This window comes from Octopus sinensis, linkage group LG13 (assembly GCF_006345805.1).
Source record: "Octopus sinensis linkage group LG13, ASM634580v1, whole genome shotgun sequence".
NCBI classification, from domain to species: domain Eukaryota; kingdom Metazoa; phylum Mollusca; class Cephalopoda; order Octopoda; family Octopodidae; genus Octopus; species Octopus sinensis.
Window position 1 is genome coordinate 47484766 of NC_043009.1, and position 16856 is coordinate 47501621.

General features: G+C 34.8%; 1 protein-coding gene across 3 annotated transcripts in view; it reads right to left on the minus strand.

The window, feature by feature from the left end:
* The window catches only part of LOC115218295 (cGMP-dependent 3',5'-cyclic phosphodiesterase-like), a 614814-nt gene that overhangs the window by 118083 nt on the left and 479875 nt on the right, over positions 1 to 16856 (minus strand). For all 3 annotated transcript variants that reach the window (XM_036508346.1, XM_036508347.1, XM_036508348.1), the window contains 4 exons: positions 15380 to 15432; positions 9023 to 9097; positions 2312 to 2353; positions 332 to 361 (listed from right to left, as the gene is read on the minus strand). In XM_036508346.1, coding sequence (XP_036364239.1) covers positions 332 to 361; positions 2312 to 2353; positions 9023 to 9097; positions 15380 to 15432 — 200 coding nt within the window. The remainder of the gene's footprint in view (positions 1 to 331; positions 362 to 2311; positions 2354 to 9022; positions 9098 to 15379; positions 15433 to 16856) is intronic.

The window sequence follows — 16856 nt, forward strand, 5'->3', positions numbered from 1 at the left end:
CCAAAAATCCTAAGTTATATCAAAGAATGCATTCTACAAGATACCAAAAAAAAAAAAAAAGAAAGAAAACAACAACCAAAGTTAAAGTTACTTAAGTTGGAAAGAAAGCCTTGCAAGAAATACCATTCTTTAAGCAAAAATTTCCAGCTAAAGGTTTGTTTAATTAATTAAAAAGAATTTTTTTTAAATCCAAGAGAACCAATTCAAAAGGTAGCAAGTACCTGTGTACGGTGCAAAAAAAAAAAAAATGAACAACGAAAAAAAACATTGCACTAAACAAAACTGACAAAAAAAAAAAAGAGAGAATGTTTCAGTAGAAAAAGGGGGGTACCTGTAAAAGCGTAGAGTTACTTCCCCAGCACTGAAAGAAACGAAACATTTGCATGCCATCAATGACATTCTTTTTTATAAGAAACAGAGATTTTATGAGGACATCTTTTTTTTCTTTTTTTTTAAATTTATTATCAAAACGTCTCAACTATTGTCACAATAAGGAAAAAAACTTTATGTATGCAACCATCTAGAAGGAAGAAAGATGATGTAAAGTGACATAGTTCTTTAAATAATGAACATGAAATAATTAGAGAATATCATTTGCTAATAACATGAAGGAATAGAAAATATCTTTAATTGAAGTGCTTCAGAAAGGATATTAAAACTATTTTTAAGCACATTATATATGTATATATAAATATATATATATGCACACACACACATATACATATATATATATACATACATATACATATATATATACACATACATATACATATATATATATACACATACATATACATACATATATATACATATATATATATATATATATATATATATATACATACATATACATACATATATATATATAATATATATATATAATATATATATATATATATATATATATATAGACACATACATACATATATATATATATATATATATATATACATATATATATATATATATATATATATATATATATATATATATATATATATATATACACACACATGCACACACACACACACATGAAATTACAAAGAGAAGTTATTTAAAGAATATGGAGAAAGAAATGTGTGTGTAAAAGAGGCAATATAAAAGATATATGTTATTAAATAGTAAGACTGAGTTGAAAGGAAAACAAAATTAATGTCAGGAAAAGTACTGAAAAACAGAAAAAATTGCTGGTGTATCAAATATTCTATTTACAGTGATACACACAAAGAATACATTCACTCAACTCTATATACACACACACATGTATATATGTATGTAACCTTAAGAAGTAAATGTATAAACAGGGCAAATTTAGTTATTTCTCATAGATTGAGAAAAATGATGAACAACCTTAACTGATTTTCAAGCCTTATTGAACTCTCATCAGAGGTGTTGACATCATTCTGACCAATCATAGTGAAATTAACAGCCAATCTGTTTATATACTCAACAAATCCAGTAGCTACAGAAAACTGGTATTCCTAATTTGCATAGGTGTTTGACATTTTATCGATACACATGTGTAACAGCTGGTCAAATTAGTAAAAAAAGCTGCAGAAGAAAAAAAGTAACATATTTTGTCTTTGTTTCTGTAATTATTTTGTTTCTTAAAATTTCCAGTCACAATATTTGTATAATTAGGTCAATATTCAATAGAATAAAAAAGAAATAAAGCTTAGCTGTCGCTTGTAAGAAAGTATGGCCTGGTAGCTTGTATAACATTTTTGTTAAGTGTTTGTGATGCATCCAATTGTAGACAGACAGACAGACAGATGCTTTTTTGGCCCTGCAACCATTTGAACCAGCAAAATATCCAGAATGTGATAGATAGTGAAAGATAGATAGACAGACAGATAGATAGATAGATAGATAGATAGAGAGAGAGAGAGAGAGAGAGAGAGAGAGAGAGAGAGAGAGAGAGAGAGAGAGATGCACCAGCATTGGGGTGGTACTTATTTACAGCAGAGCAGACCAGAATAAAATGAAATTGTGTCATTTGCTCAAGAACATAATGTCCTACCTGCTCAGGAATTGAAACCCCTGATCTCATGATTATGAATCCAACACCCTAAACACCAGGCCACTTAGGCAAAAAAAAAATGCATATACATCTCTCCCTTCAAACTAATCATTTGGTGTTTTGACATCTTTTTTTATTATTCGTGATGAACCAGAAGATATTTTGATATATTTTTTGCAGTCATGTTAAAAAAAAAAAAGGAAAAAAATGAATAATAATATTAATAATAAAGGTAGCAGTAGATCAATGACAATATTATCATCATAGAAAATAGTTACTTGTTGTACTTACTGCAATTCTTACTTCTTCCTGTAGCACTGTATCACTGACAACCTAATAAAGTTAAAGACAAACTTATTATTTCATTTGAACAGGGAATAAAAGTAAATTGAACAAGCACTAGAATATTAATGATGTTTTTACAGATTCTTGGACAGATAAGAAAGTAAAGAAACCTACAATGCGATACATACTCTTAGAATGCAAAGAACAAAAGCAAATATCACAAAAGAGATTTAGTTCTACCATTCCTGTCAAATTCCTCATCTTTTGCCTGTTTTTATTTATCTGAGTTAAAATTCAGGGTCTATAAAATAAGTACCACTTGAGCACTGGGATCAATCTAATCAACTTAACCCCTGACCTGAATTTGCTGGCCTTTTGCCAAACTTTGAAACCATTATTATTATTATTATTATTATTATTATCATCATCATCATCATTGAGTGAGAGAGCAGTGCATGCTACCAAAGTGACACTGGGGTAAAAATATACGAAGCCCAGTATACCCATAATGACTACCCACCTGTTAAGGGTACACCAGGCATATGCATCACAACCATACGTGCATGACATAGTGTTTATTATCTCAAGATAAATAGCCCATGACCTTGCAGGTGGGGGCCCAGTTAGAATTTTCTTCAGGTCGAGTAGCCCATCCCGCTCAAAAGGTCCCTGAATAAAGGTTGTTTAAGGATGATGAATGAAACACCCATGTTTTGAAAGGTGAATTATCCAAACCCCAAAGAATTTTTCTCAACACATGGCTATGGTGCTTCCCCACTACTTCTACTTATGATCAGAGATGCATATATCATCAGCCACTAAGGGACATGCTCAACTGGTTAAGGTCAAACAACTGACAAGCAAATCTGTGGTACTGAGCAGAATATTTGCTGTAGCCCATCTTTTATACCAAGACAAAACAATGTACATGATAAAACTTCCAATTAGTTATGAACAGAAGCCATGAGAGCCACTGTCTTGTACTACATTATTATTATTATATATTATTATTATTATTATTATTATTATTATTATTATTATTATTATTATTGAGCTGGAAGAATTGTTAGCACACTAGGTAAAATTCTTAGCGGCTTTTTATCTGTCTTTACATTCTGAGTACAAACACCACCATGGTTGACTTTGCATTTCATCCTTTTGGGGTTGATAAAATAAGTACCAGTTGAGCACTGGGGTTGATATAATCGACTTGTTCCTTCATCCAAAATTGCTGGCCTTGTGTCAAAATTTGAAACCATTATTATTATTATCATTATTAAGGCGGTGAGCTAGCAGAATTGTTAACATGATGGACAAATTGCTTAGCAGCTTTTAATCTGTCTTTACATTCTGAATTCAAATTTCACTGAAGTTGACTTTGCCTTTCATTTCTTTGGGGTTGATAAGTACCAGTCATGGACTGGGGGGGATCACTGTAATTAACTAGCCCCCTCCTCCAAAATTTCAGGTCTTGTGCTTGTAGTAGAAAGGATTATTATTATCATAATTATTATTTTTGATTTGACTCAGGTTCAGTCTTATTCCTGGTAGGATTTATGGGGTAGTGGGTTACTACCTGTAATCTTAGGTATCCACAAGCTTTCAATAGTCTTTCAAGTCCTTAGAACCCTCCTCAAAAATCTTTCCTATCCCTAACAGGCAAACTTTCTGTAGAAGCTGTACAGGACATTCTATTCCAATTTCCTTCAACCATTTGTCTATATTTCTGCTTACAGTTCCCAATGTACCAATCATTATAGGCACAACCATTACACTTTTCATATTCCAAATTCTTGCAAAAACCAATTTCAGAGGATTGTACTTTATTTTGTCTTTTTATCTTCTTTCTTTACAATCCTAGAATCAAATCGACACATACATATATATGTATATATGTAAGTGCATATATAAATATATACACACATACATATATACATACACATAACTGATGAAGTGTTACTTGTCTTCTTGTCTTGTTTTCCATTTGTTCCTTTCATTGTTCGCAAAAAAGTCTGTATTCCTTGATTCCGTATTATATATATATATATATATATATATATATATAATAATATCAACAAATATATATATATATATAATATCAACAATTACCCTCAATTGTTGATATTATAATTCATTTCCCTCTGTCATATTGCCTCGGTTCTCACCGTTAAAATATAATGTTTGCTAGATAACCCACGTGGGTGGAAGGGGAGAGCAGGGAATCTTCGCTTGCACATTTTGAATTTGTTAGTGCTGGCAGTCTGAACGGGTCATCTGAGGTGATAAGTCGCCAAAGGGTATGTTCTTTCTTTTTAGTACTTCCAAATCCAGAATAAGAAATGTTGAGCTGACGAAAGAAATGCTGAGTTTATTTGGCTAATCTAGAAACGTTGACGTTCTCAAATAATCTTTGTACTTGTGATATTTTTCTGTTTTTACCTCCATACCTTCGTGAGTTATTTTGAGTAAACATTATCTGAGAGAAATTTTCTTTAAGTAGTGGAAATGGCTAAAAAAACTTTTTTGCTGCTATTTCTCGAAAGTTCAGTATGTGGCAAAGTAATTTATTTTACTAAGCCCTAATTATATATATATATATATACATACAGATGATAGGCTTCTTCCAGTTTCTGTCTTCTAAATCCACTCACAAGGCTTTCGGTCAGCCTGAGGCTATAGTAGAAAACTTGCCCAAGGTGTCATGCACTGGGACTGAACCTAGAACGATGTACTTGGGAAGCAAGTTTCACACACACACACACACACACTCACATACGTGTGTGCATAGTCTGATAAATTGTCTATACTGCTAAATGCTTTATAGGTGCGAATGGTCACTCTAGACTGGCCATGACTTTTAACTTACTAAAAAGTATGTGTTTGTATGTATGTTTGTACATATGTATGTGAGTATGTATGTATATCCACATGTATATATGTGAATATATATACGTTATACACACATATATATACATGTATACCTGTGTGTATCTATTTTGCTATATATATGTGTATACGTATGTACACTCGCACACACATACACCCAAACAAATTAATATGAAGCTGTAGACCAATGCTGTCCCCAGTCAAATCATTGATACAACATCCAATAAAAGAAAACCACACATGAAGTGTATTAGATGAACCAAATACACAATGGCTATGAAATAGATAAACCCATTGTGAAAAATCTCAAACAAGAGAAATCGTTACATAAATTAACACTACTAATGTACTACAAAAGCACAACAATTGAAAATATCCTTGTTAACAGGCTACAAACTTGTAAGACACAGAATAAGGCAGATGATCAATGTAATATGAAATAGTGAAAGTTGTAAACTTCATGTTACATTGGACACTCTGACATAACACTTGGTTGTTAACTGACTATGCATTTACAATAAGAAACAACTGGAAGATATTAAATTCATCATCATTGTTTTAAAATACACTTTTCTATGCTTGTATGAGTCAAATGGAATTCCTTGAAGCAAACTTTGCATGGCTGGATACCCTTCCTGTAGCTACCCTGCATTTGTTTCCAAGCAAGATAATGTTTCTCCATGTCGGGATATGTTTTCACAGAAGACAGGAAACAAGGGACTCTGCTTGTATGATGATGGTATCAAGACAAAGGGGCACAAACACACACACACATGCATACGGTGCCATAGTAGAAGGCACTTTCCTAAGATGCCATGTAGCAGGACTGAACTCCAAACTACATAGTTAGAAGTAAGTTTCTTAACTGCACAGCCACCGAATAATAGCAGTAAAACATAGGTTGATAACAAAATTACTTACATAACATTCCCTAAAACTTATATTAGTCACTGAAACTACATTAACACAGACACATGAGAAACATCCTCAGAGATACATAAACAACAGTAGCAAACTAAGACCCATTCATGAGTGTTGTAAGAAACTTTGATATCAATGGTAAAAATATTTCAAATTTGGACATAGCAACCTCGTCATTAACAGGACATCATTACAGCATTGCTATGATGTTTGCCAACTGTAAACAAATGACTTCATCAAGAACAAGGATGGGGGAAACCTGTTTAGAACAGTAGTGAATACTTCGTTTTGTTAAAATGATAGTACCCCTGTGAATTCAATGTAGATTCACAAACTGGCAGTCTGCGTTTGTCAACAAGTATCTCACACCAGACAGCTTGTCACAGCTACATTGATTTATTGATTAGGAGAGAATGTAAATAAAGCAATTGTTTAATGTTATCCTCTTGCAGTTTTGTTTGTCATGGACTGAATTTATAATTCTCTACACAACTGAGGGTGAAATTGCAAGTGCATAAGAACCTGTGAGGGTGCAGCTGTGCTTACCGAAATAATAAATCTTTAATTTTGTAAATTCAAAAGTATGCATATGATCACACTAAGAAACAATAACTACTATTATAATAGATTAATTACCTAGACAGTTATAATGCTTTGAATACCATAATATGATATAGACCACAGAGTATAATATTTTTAATCTAACGAAACTTCTTAATGAGAAGTTTGGTTTATCTTTGCTTTGGAAAGCTTTCAGGTGTTACATTAGGCTAATAATTTAATAATTCTTAATTGGTTTTCAAGTTAATAAAAGTTAATAACTCAATTCTATGATTTAGTTCTTGCATTATATATATTTAGAATCTAAATTTTATGTTGAGAAAAATTGCTCATGTCAGTAAGTGGTAGAAAAATATGATCAAATTTTTTTATGTCTGATGCCCCAAAAGTAAAAATTTTTCCAAATTTATTTAGGATTTATTAAATTCCAAAACAGATAATCTATATGGGCACACATGGCTGTGTAGTTAAGAAGCTTGCTTATCAATCACATGTTTTCAGGTTCAGTCCCACTGTGCAGCACCTTGGGCAGGTGTCTTATACTACAGCCCTGGACCAACCACAATGACTTGTGTTTCAGGTTCAGCTCCACAGAACAGCACCTTGGACAAGTGTCTTCAGTACCAAACATTGCACAAGGGGTTACTTTTGTGAACTTTACAATATGAATTTTGAATATTGATAAAAATTTTTAAAAAAGGCAAATGAACTGCTAAATGCTAAATACAAAATGTTAATTAGATGCCATAATGGTTTGACTATTATCTTATCAACTTGAACATACTCTAAAATATAATGAATATTTCAAGGTGTGAGTATAAGTGTGTGGTGGGTGTAGGATGGCTGTGTGGTTAAGAAGTTTGCTTGGTAACCACATTGCATTTGAGGGTATATCTTTTTGGGGTCACTGCTGCATTTTTTGCTAACTCTGTATAATCTTTGTTTCAGAAAATAATAATGGCAGACCCTCAGCTTACTCAAGAAATGAAGTGGCATGCTCTTATTCTGGTTATAAAGGCTGAGCATAGTGATTTAGAAATATCTTGATTTTTAAAAGTTGCCAGCTCTTTCGTCTACAAAGTTTGTAAGGAGCTAGAGACTGAAGATGAAAACACATCATCAGTATCAAAGCATAAAAAGCATTCTAAATGCTTTCAAAACAAGTGGACTTATTCAGCAAGTTCAACAGACCATTGATTACAATCTCAGAAAGTCCATGAGGTAAATTGCAAAAGATCTCAATGTGTCAGAAGGAACAGTCAGAAATGTTGTTCATGAAGACATCAGATATAAGTCTTGTATGATGAGGAAAGGTCAATTTGTCAGAAAAAGCAAAAGAAAATCACTACATCAGATCTAAAAGGCTCTTAAACAAACTGAAAAATCCAGCAGAAGAAAATTTGATTGGTTTTTCTCAAATGAGAAAAACTTCGACCAAGATCAAAAAGTTAACAGAAGAGATGAAAATGGTTATGTGCAGACCCTTCTGAAGTTCCAAGTGTTATGCATACAAAATTTCCTGCAACTGTCATGGTTTTAGGGGTTGTCAGCAATGACAGACATGTGATGCTTCCTTACTTCATTCCACAAGGCCTTAGAGTTAATTCTGCTGCCTACATTGAGGTCCTGGATATAATTGTTAAGCCCTGGATAGACAGTGTATGCAATGGAAGGCAATATATTTCAGTAAGACTACACTATCACATATGGGCTCTAGTAACACAGGAATGGATGGCTGAAAATTTTCATGATCACATAACCCCTAACATTTGGCCTCCTAATTCACCAGACCTCAATCCATTGGACTATTACATGTGGAGTGTTGTTGAGAGAGAGGTCAATGAACACGCCCATAATACCATAGATTCTTTGAAAGCTGCCATAATCAGAGTAATGTCCAAAATGAACCGGGACCAGTTGATTTGCACATGTATATGATTTAGATCTCATATAGAAGCAGTTGTTGAAGCTGAAGGTGGCTTTATTGAAAAACATTATTGAATAACATTATAGAAAAGAAGGTTTATTTTTATCCTAATAACAGTTTTTGAGAGATAAAGTTATTATTTGTTATTACATATCTGTTTTTTATAAACATGAATCTGTCCTCAAATGTCTTATGCACCCTGTATATATATATATGTATGCATGTATGTATGTATGCATGCATGCATGTATGTATGTATATATATATACACATACATATATAATATATATGTCAGCATACACCCAAAAATACATACATGCTTACACACATACATAAGACAAATGCAGAGACACACACACATGCACGCATGCACATACACACACAAACACACACACTCACAATAGACTTATATGATACGTTACCTGACAAAACAGATCATTGTTGTCCTTATCATTCAAAAGTAGAAATGCAATTTCAGCATCTGTTTGTTCTTGTAGCTGAAAAGACATAAACAAAAGAAAATATGTAATGAAAAGCAATTATGGCTTTTTTTTTTCATATTTACTTCAGGAATTGGCACATCTTCCCTAGTGAAAGCCCCATTTCTAAGGAGCTACTTCCCGTATTGTCTGTTTTATGATGACAGAATCATTTCATTCACCACTGAACTGACTCTTATGTCACATATCTCGTTTCCTGTAATGATTTTCTGTCAATCACCACTAATCACAATAATGCAATTTAATCACCCATTCCTTTTATTGCTATCAATTTAATAACTTGTCCATTTTTTAATATGAACCAAAGCCTACAAGTCAGCAACCCTTTCTTTTCTATTCATCATTAATTCTCCTACTTCTTCCACCATTTGTAATTTTATAAAACAGACAATAAATTAAACATATATATACATATATACATACATGCATACATACATACATACATATATATATATATATATATATATATAAAATCATCATCATTGTTTAATGTCCATTTTCCATGTTGGCATGGTTTGACTGAGGTCTGGAAAGTCAGCGGCTGCACCAGGCTCCAATCTGATCTGGCAATGTTTCTACAGCTGAATGTCCTTCCTAATGCCAACCACTCCGAAAGTGTAGTGAGTGCTTTTTACATACCACCGGCACAGAAGCTAGTCAGGTGGGCCTGGTATCAATCACGTTCAGATGGCACTTTCTTTGTTCCACCAGCATGGGAGCCAGTCAGGGGGCACTGGCATCAACCACGTTTGGATGATGCCTTTTACATGCCACCCGAACGGGAGCCAGTTAAGGGCACTGGCCAGAGGTATGATTTTGGTTTTACTTGACTCAACAGGTCTTCTCAAGCATATCATATCGCTTGATGCATCAAGGGTATTATTAAATGGGACGGACATGCAACACTAGCATCAGCCATGGCTGTGATCTCACTTTAACATATATGTATATACACAAACTATCCTTTATAATTGAGTACATACTTTGAGAGCCATTATTCTCAAAAAGAATTTTACATACATGTATACATACATATACATATATATGTGTGTGTAGCAGCACATAAAAACATGCAGCATCATGTAAAAGCACCTGTGCAGTGCCGCATGATAGTGCCTGTGTGTTACCATGTGAAAGCATCCAGCACCATCTGTAAAGTGGTTGGCTTTGGGAATGGCATCCAGCTGTAGAAACCATGCCAAATTAGACTGGAGTCTGGTGCAGTCTCCCCCTACCCCAGCTCTGCCCACATTTGTCTAACCTATGCCAGCATGGACAACGGATGTTAAATGATGATGAGGATGATGATATATAAGAGGAAGACTTCAACATCATTAAACCTTTTGTTACCAGTAATAATACTGGTTTCAAATTTTGGCACATGGCCAGCAACCTTGGGGAGGGGTAAATCGATTACATTGACCTCAGTGGTTATTTTATTCGTGACTATGCCATTACATAAAAAGGGAACTGGTTAGGTGTATCCCAAAGAAATTAGTAAGGGATTTTGCTCCATGAAAGTATGGAAAAGTAGATGTTATGATGATGAAAATTCTAATTTAGGAACTGATAAACAAAAACAAAAAAAAAGAATTTTATATATACATTTTATATAGGCGCAGGAGTGGCTGTGTGGTAAGTAGCTTGTTTACCAACCACATGGTTCCGGGTTCAGTCCCACTGCGTGGCACCTTGGGCAAGTGTCTTCTACTATAGCCTCGGGCCGACCAAAGCCTTGTGAGTGGATTTGGTAGACGGAAACTGAAAGAAGCCCGTCATATATATGTTTATATATATATGCGTGTGTGTGTTTGTGTGTCTGTGTTTGTCCCCCTAGCATTGCTTGACAACCAATGCTGGTGTGTTTATGCCTCAGTTACTTATTGGTTCGGCAAAAGAGACCGATAGAATAAGTACTGGGCTTACAAAAGAATAAGTCCCGGGGTCGAGATGCTTGATTAGAGTCGGTGCTCTAGCATGGCTGCAGTCAAATGACTAAAACAAGTAAAAGAGTAAAGAGTAAAGAGTATGATGGTTTATGGCAACTGTAAATGGCTGTTAAACATCTTGAAGGCATAAAGGGTACTGTGTTCCTACTTTGAATAATATCAAAATTGTAATCTGAACTCTGTCCTGTGTGGCTTTATATAGGATCAGGTTTTATAAAAGTTCTGTTCCAGAACATTATTGTATTTTTAGTATTTTGGTCTCATGCAAGTATTTGCAAAACACAGGCAAAAGATCTTTAAGTCTGTATTTTGTGGAATAATTATTCAGTTCCTTTCTCAATGATGCAACAGCACAATGGTTAGCCCACGTTACTCTGTAAAGAGCACAGGGCTAGTTTCCTGATTTTTCTGATGTATATATATATTCCACCCTGGATGGGATGCTAGTCCATCACAGGATTACTCATTTTTACCAGCCAATTAAAGTGGAGCAATGTGGAAATGAAGTGTTTTTTTCTCAAGAACATAATGCAGTCAGGAATTGAAACTGCAATCTTATGATCATGAGTCCAACACTCTAACCACCAAACTATGCATCTCCACCAACTACACGATGGATTTGAAATGTTCAAAGTATTTAGATTACCAAGCAAAAAGTTTGAGTAAGAAATTAAAATAATTTTACAATAACATTATTAACTACTAGCTAAGCAGAAATATTTCCAGATTACAGACAGGAAATGGTAAGTCTAATCCTAACCATCTGCTGAAGACAATATTTTCTCTAAGCCTGAAAGCAGATGCACAAGCCATATTGTCTTCTGAGCAGCAAACTGATTGGTTTTGACAGCTCTTCAGTATAAAAAGCAGGCAGAAAAAACATAGTTGCTTGCACAGACACATAGCTAAGATGCTTATTTTGCAATTATTTGGTTTTGAGCTTGATCCTTCTGTACAGCAATTGGGAAAGTGTCTTCTAATTTAGACCTGAGTTGACTGGTATCTGGATAATTAGTTGGAAACTAAAAAGAAGCCTGATGTTGAATACCCTAACCACTAAGCCACGTGCTTTCACACAAGTTAAGCACAATAGGGTGATCAAAGATGTATGATCAGTGACAATCCAGCTATGACCATTCCATCTTTTTAACCATATGTAGCACTACATTATCTACTTTGTCCTGTCTTTATAGAAGATGGCAGGGATGGTGATTTTAAGGAGATTTAACTGCTATCTCTCATAGATCGAGTAGAGACTCTCTAAGCCTATATATAATCAGTGGATAGTATATTGACGGTAGTGGCAGGAAGGTGGCAGTGTCAACAGGTGTCAGTTGCACAACATCCGAGTGTTTCAAGTAAATCATCAACAACTGTATCCTCAGTACATGATATCAGGCAATTTATAGCAAGATCACTGAATATTAGCAAATCTATTTACATAGTTTTTCTTTCGTGAGCAATGATTATTTCCAGTTGATGAACTAAACTGATGAATTAAGATGAATATATTTAACAGCAGTAATCAGCATGATTGATATTGCAGTTTTATCATATAAATGTATTTGATGTACTATAGTGAAGCTTAGAACGAAATGATAATAAAGCAGGAAATACAGAAGTATTTGAAAATGAAAAGCTGTCAATGTTCAATAAGTGTTAAAATTTATATCATTCAAGATATATTTAAAGAATTGGTTTACAATTACAAGAAATAATTATTTCTACTGTAGGCACAAAGACTGAAATTTTGGAGGGGGAGGAGGAGGAGGACAATCGATTACATTGACCCCAGTGCATAACTGGTACTTATTTTACCACCCTTGAAAGGATGAAAGGCAAAGTCAACCATGGTAGAATTTGAACTCAGAACGTAAAGCTGGAAAGAAATTTTGCTAAAGATTTTGTTTGTTATGTTAATGGTTCTGCCAACTTGCTGCCATAATCATGAGAAATAATGACAATTATATTAATACATTGTAGCAATGTCCTGAAGAAAATATAGAAATTTAGGAAGATTTTGTAGTTTTAAATCAGTAGTTATCAGGTTTGGGAATGTAAGCCATTTAAGGGATTCACATTCAGCGTTTATTTTGGGATGATGAAAACATCTCTATTTTATTAAGGAAAGCAGAAAATCTCTAGTATAAGGTTCTGAGAAACACACACACAAAAACATCCAGTACATGCTGTAAAGTGGTTGGTGTTACGAAGGGCATCCAGCTGTAGAAACCATGTCAAAGTAGACACTTGAGCTCAATGCTGGGCTTAGACTCATTGGATCCCATCAATGCATCCAACCCATGTCAGCATGGAACGTGGATGTTCACTGATGATAATGACAATGATGATGATAGATGGTCATGAATATCTTCAAGTGAAGTAAGTCTTAAGTAAAAAAATATATATACATTACTCACATTCTTGTTGATATATTACACATTTGAAATTTCAGTTACATTTTAGAGGTTTGAGAACTTTTCGTACTTTGCATGTAGATCCTAAAGGAAAAGCATTTCAACCCCTCTAAGAGATAGTTTGATGCTTTTAACATTAATATGTGTGTGTGTGCGTGTGTGTGTATGTGTTAGTGTGTGTGTGTATGTATATATATATATATGTGGAGGCACAATGGCCCAGTGGTTAGGGCAGTGGACTCGCGGTTGTAGGATCGCAGTTTCGATTCTCAGACTGGGTGTTGTGAGCGTTTATTGAGCTAAAACACCTAAAAGCTCCACGAGGCTCCAGCAGGGGGTGGTGATTCCTGCTGTACTCTTTCACCACCCTTTCTTCTGTTGGCCTGCTCGCTTAGCCAGTGGGGTGGCGTCATTTGAAGGCTAAAACAATGCGAACGCATTGTGACCAGCGATGTGTAACTACATCTGATGGACTGGTCAGTCACATGATATATATATCATCATCATCATCATCCCCATTTAATGTCCTGGTTGTTCATGCTGGTACGGGTTGGATGGTCTGACCAGAGTTGGCAAGCTGGAGAGCTGCACTAGACTCCAGTCTGATTTGGCCTGGTTTCTAAGGCAGGATGCCCTTCTTAATGCCAACCACCTTACAGAGGCTGCTGGGTGCTTTTATGTGGTATCTCATGGGCTCTTATATATATATATATATATATATATTATATATATATATATACACACACACACACACACACACACACACACCATCATTATCGTTTAACGTCTGCTTCCCATGCTGGTATGGGTTGGACGGTTTGACTGAGAACTGGTGAGCCAGAGGGTGCACCAGGCTCAATCTGATCTGGCAAAGTTTCTACAGCTGGATACCCTTCCTAATGCCAACCACTCCGAGAGTGTAGTGGGTGTTTTTTACGTGCCACCTGCACGAGGGTCAATCAGGCGGTTCTGGCAACGATCATTCTCAAATGTTGGTTTTTCATGCGCTGCTGGCACAAGTGCTGGTAAGGCGACGCTGGCAACAATCATGCTCAGATATACATATATATACATATATATATATACACATGTGGAGGTGCAATGGCTCAGTGGTTAGGGCAGCGGACTCGCAGTCATAGGATCACGGTTTCGATTCCTAGACTAGGCATTGTGAGTGTTTATTGAGCGAAAACACCTAAAGCTCCACGAGGCTCCGGCAGGGGGTGGTGGCAATCCCTGCTGTACTCTTTCGCCGCAACTTTCTCTCACTCTTTCTTTTGTTGGCCTGCTCGCTTAGCCAGTGGGATGGCATCATTTAAAGGCTAAAACAATGCGAAACGCATTGTGACCAGCGATGTGTAGCAACATCTGATAGCCTGGTCGGTCACGGTGATCACGGTGATATATACACATAAATATACATACATACGCACACACACACACGTTACCAAATGGAGGAGCAATTGATTTTACCATACAGGAATTGAACTCTTGTGTTTAAAATGAAGCATTGTGTTTGAGATCAATGATCTGAAATATATGTTTGTAACTGACAGAGACAAACAAAATCAATTCAATTCAGGCTTTATTAGGAGGTATTGTTGTTCATGGAAGTTAAGTTCTCAGAATAAACTAAAACGAATAAATAAATATAAAAAAAAAAATAATAATAACCAAAAGTTACTAAAACCTAAATCATGCAGAGGTCTGCTTGTGTGTATTGTTGCTGATTTGATGTTGGTAACAATTATGCCTCGGAAGACTTACCTAACCCCAAGTATTAAAAAGAGAAAGAAAGAAGATATTAACTGTTAAAATGATTGAATGGAAAGGCGGTAGGTCATTATGACAGTCACAAGCCTTTTATGTGCAAACAGAACTAAAATTGAAGAGAAATATGACAGTAAACTTACATATTTTATGACTTTTAATTGTAGTGATGTTGCATCAGGATCAAAGAGTTCAGCTGAAACGAAACAAAAAAAAATATATATATATAGATCAGGATATTTTGAAAGTAAATAATATATTGAAAACGATTCAGTTGTTTACATCTTACTTCACATGTGCGTGTGTGCACGTACACACACACTCATGCATGTGCAAATACACAGACAGACAGACAGACAGACACACACACACACACACACACACACACACAAAAGTGCCAACTAAAACCTGTGACTTTTAAGGGTTGGTGTTCAGTTCCACTTTCATGAGTGGAAGTGGAATAACATCTCCTCCAGGATAAGATGCTAGTCTATTACAAGTAATATATCTGGAAGAACTTTAACATATTCCTGAGAGTTAGTTGAACCAAGACAATATAGAATTAAGCATTTTGCTTAACCCTTTCGTTACTGTATTTATTTTGAGATGCTCTCTGTTTCTTTCAATTAATTTTAGATATAACAAAGAATTTAGTAAAATAACTTAGTTATCATTAAGCTAGTGTTAGGAACATTAATTGTGACTAAGGTTTGGTGGAAGATTTTAATTCAAAACTTATGGAAACAAGACATTTGTACTCAGAGCCAGAGCCGGTTTCAGCCGGGTTGGTAACGAAAGGGTTAAACCTGCAACTCACTGAGACAGCTGGACTCAAGAAGTTTAAGTAAGATAAACAGTTATTTGTATTTCCCCGAATGAAATATGTCTAAATAGCAACTTGATTTTGACACAGGCATGGTTGTATGGTAAAGAAGATAGTTCTGTGACCAAGTCATTCTGGGTGTGAAGAATACTTTGCGAGTGGAAATTGACAGTCAGAAACTAAGTGGAAACCCTTTGTTTGTGTGTGTGTGTGTATCTCTTACTCTCTTGCTCTCTCTCTCTCTCTCTCTCTCTCTATATATATATATATATATATATATATATATATATATAAGAGATAATGGTGTCATTGAGACCCAAAGGAGTCAGGTAATGCTGAATAAGTGCTATAGACAGACCATAGTTAAGTTCCAGATTCGGTAATATTGTGAATAAAGGGTTCAACGTTGGTTCTATGTCAGCGTGTGTACATAAGAATTTTTTGCGTAATAAGATAAAAAACCAAGGCTGTATAGATAGAGCATTTATAGATATATATTTGTGTATATATAAATATATATACAAATATATATATATATATATATACACATGTATATATATATATATATATATATATATCTTTTATTTGTTCAGTTCATGAGACTGTAGCCATGCTAGGGAAACACCTCGAAGAATTTTTAGTTGAATATATCGACCCTGGGGCTAATTTTGCTATTTTAGGCTTGGTACTTATTCTATTCATCTCTTTTGCCAGACTGCTAAGTTACAGGGATGTAAACACACCAGCACCAGTTGTCAAGCAGTGGTGAAGGACAGTGGTGGAGGATAAACACACAC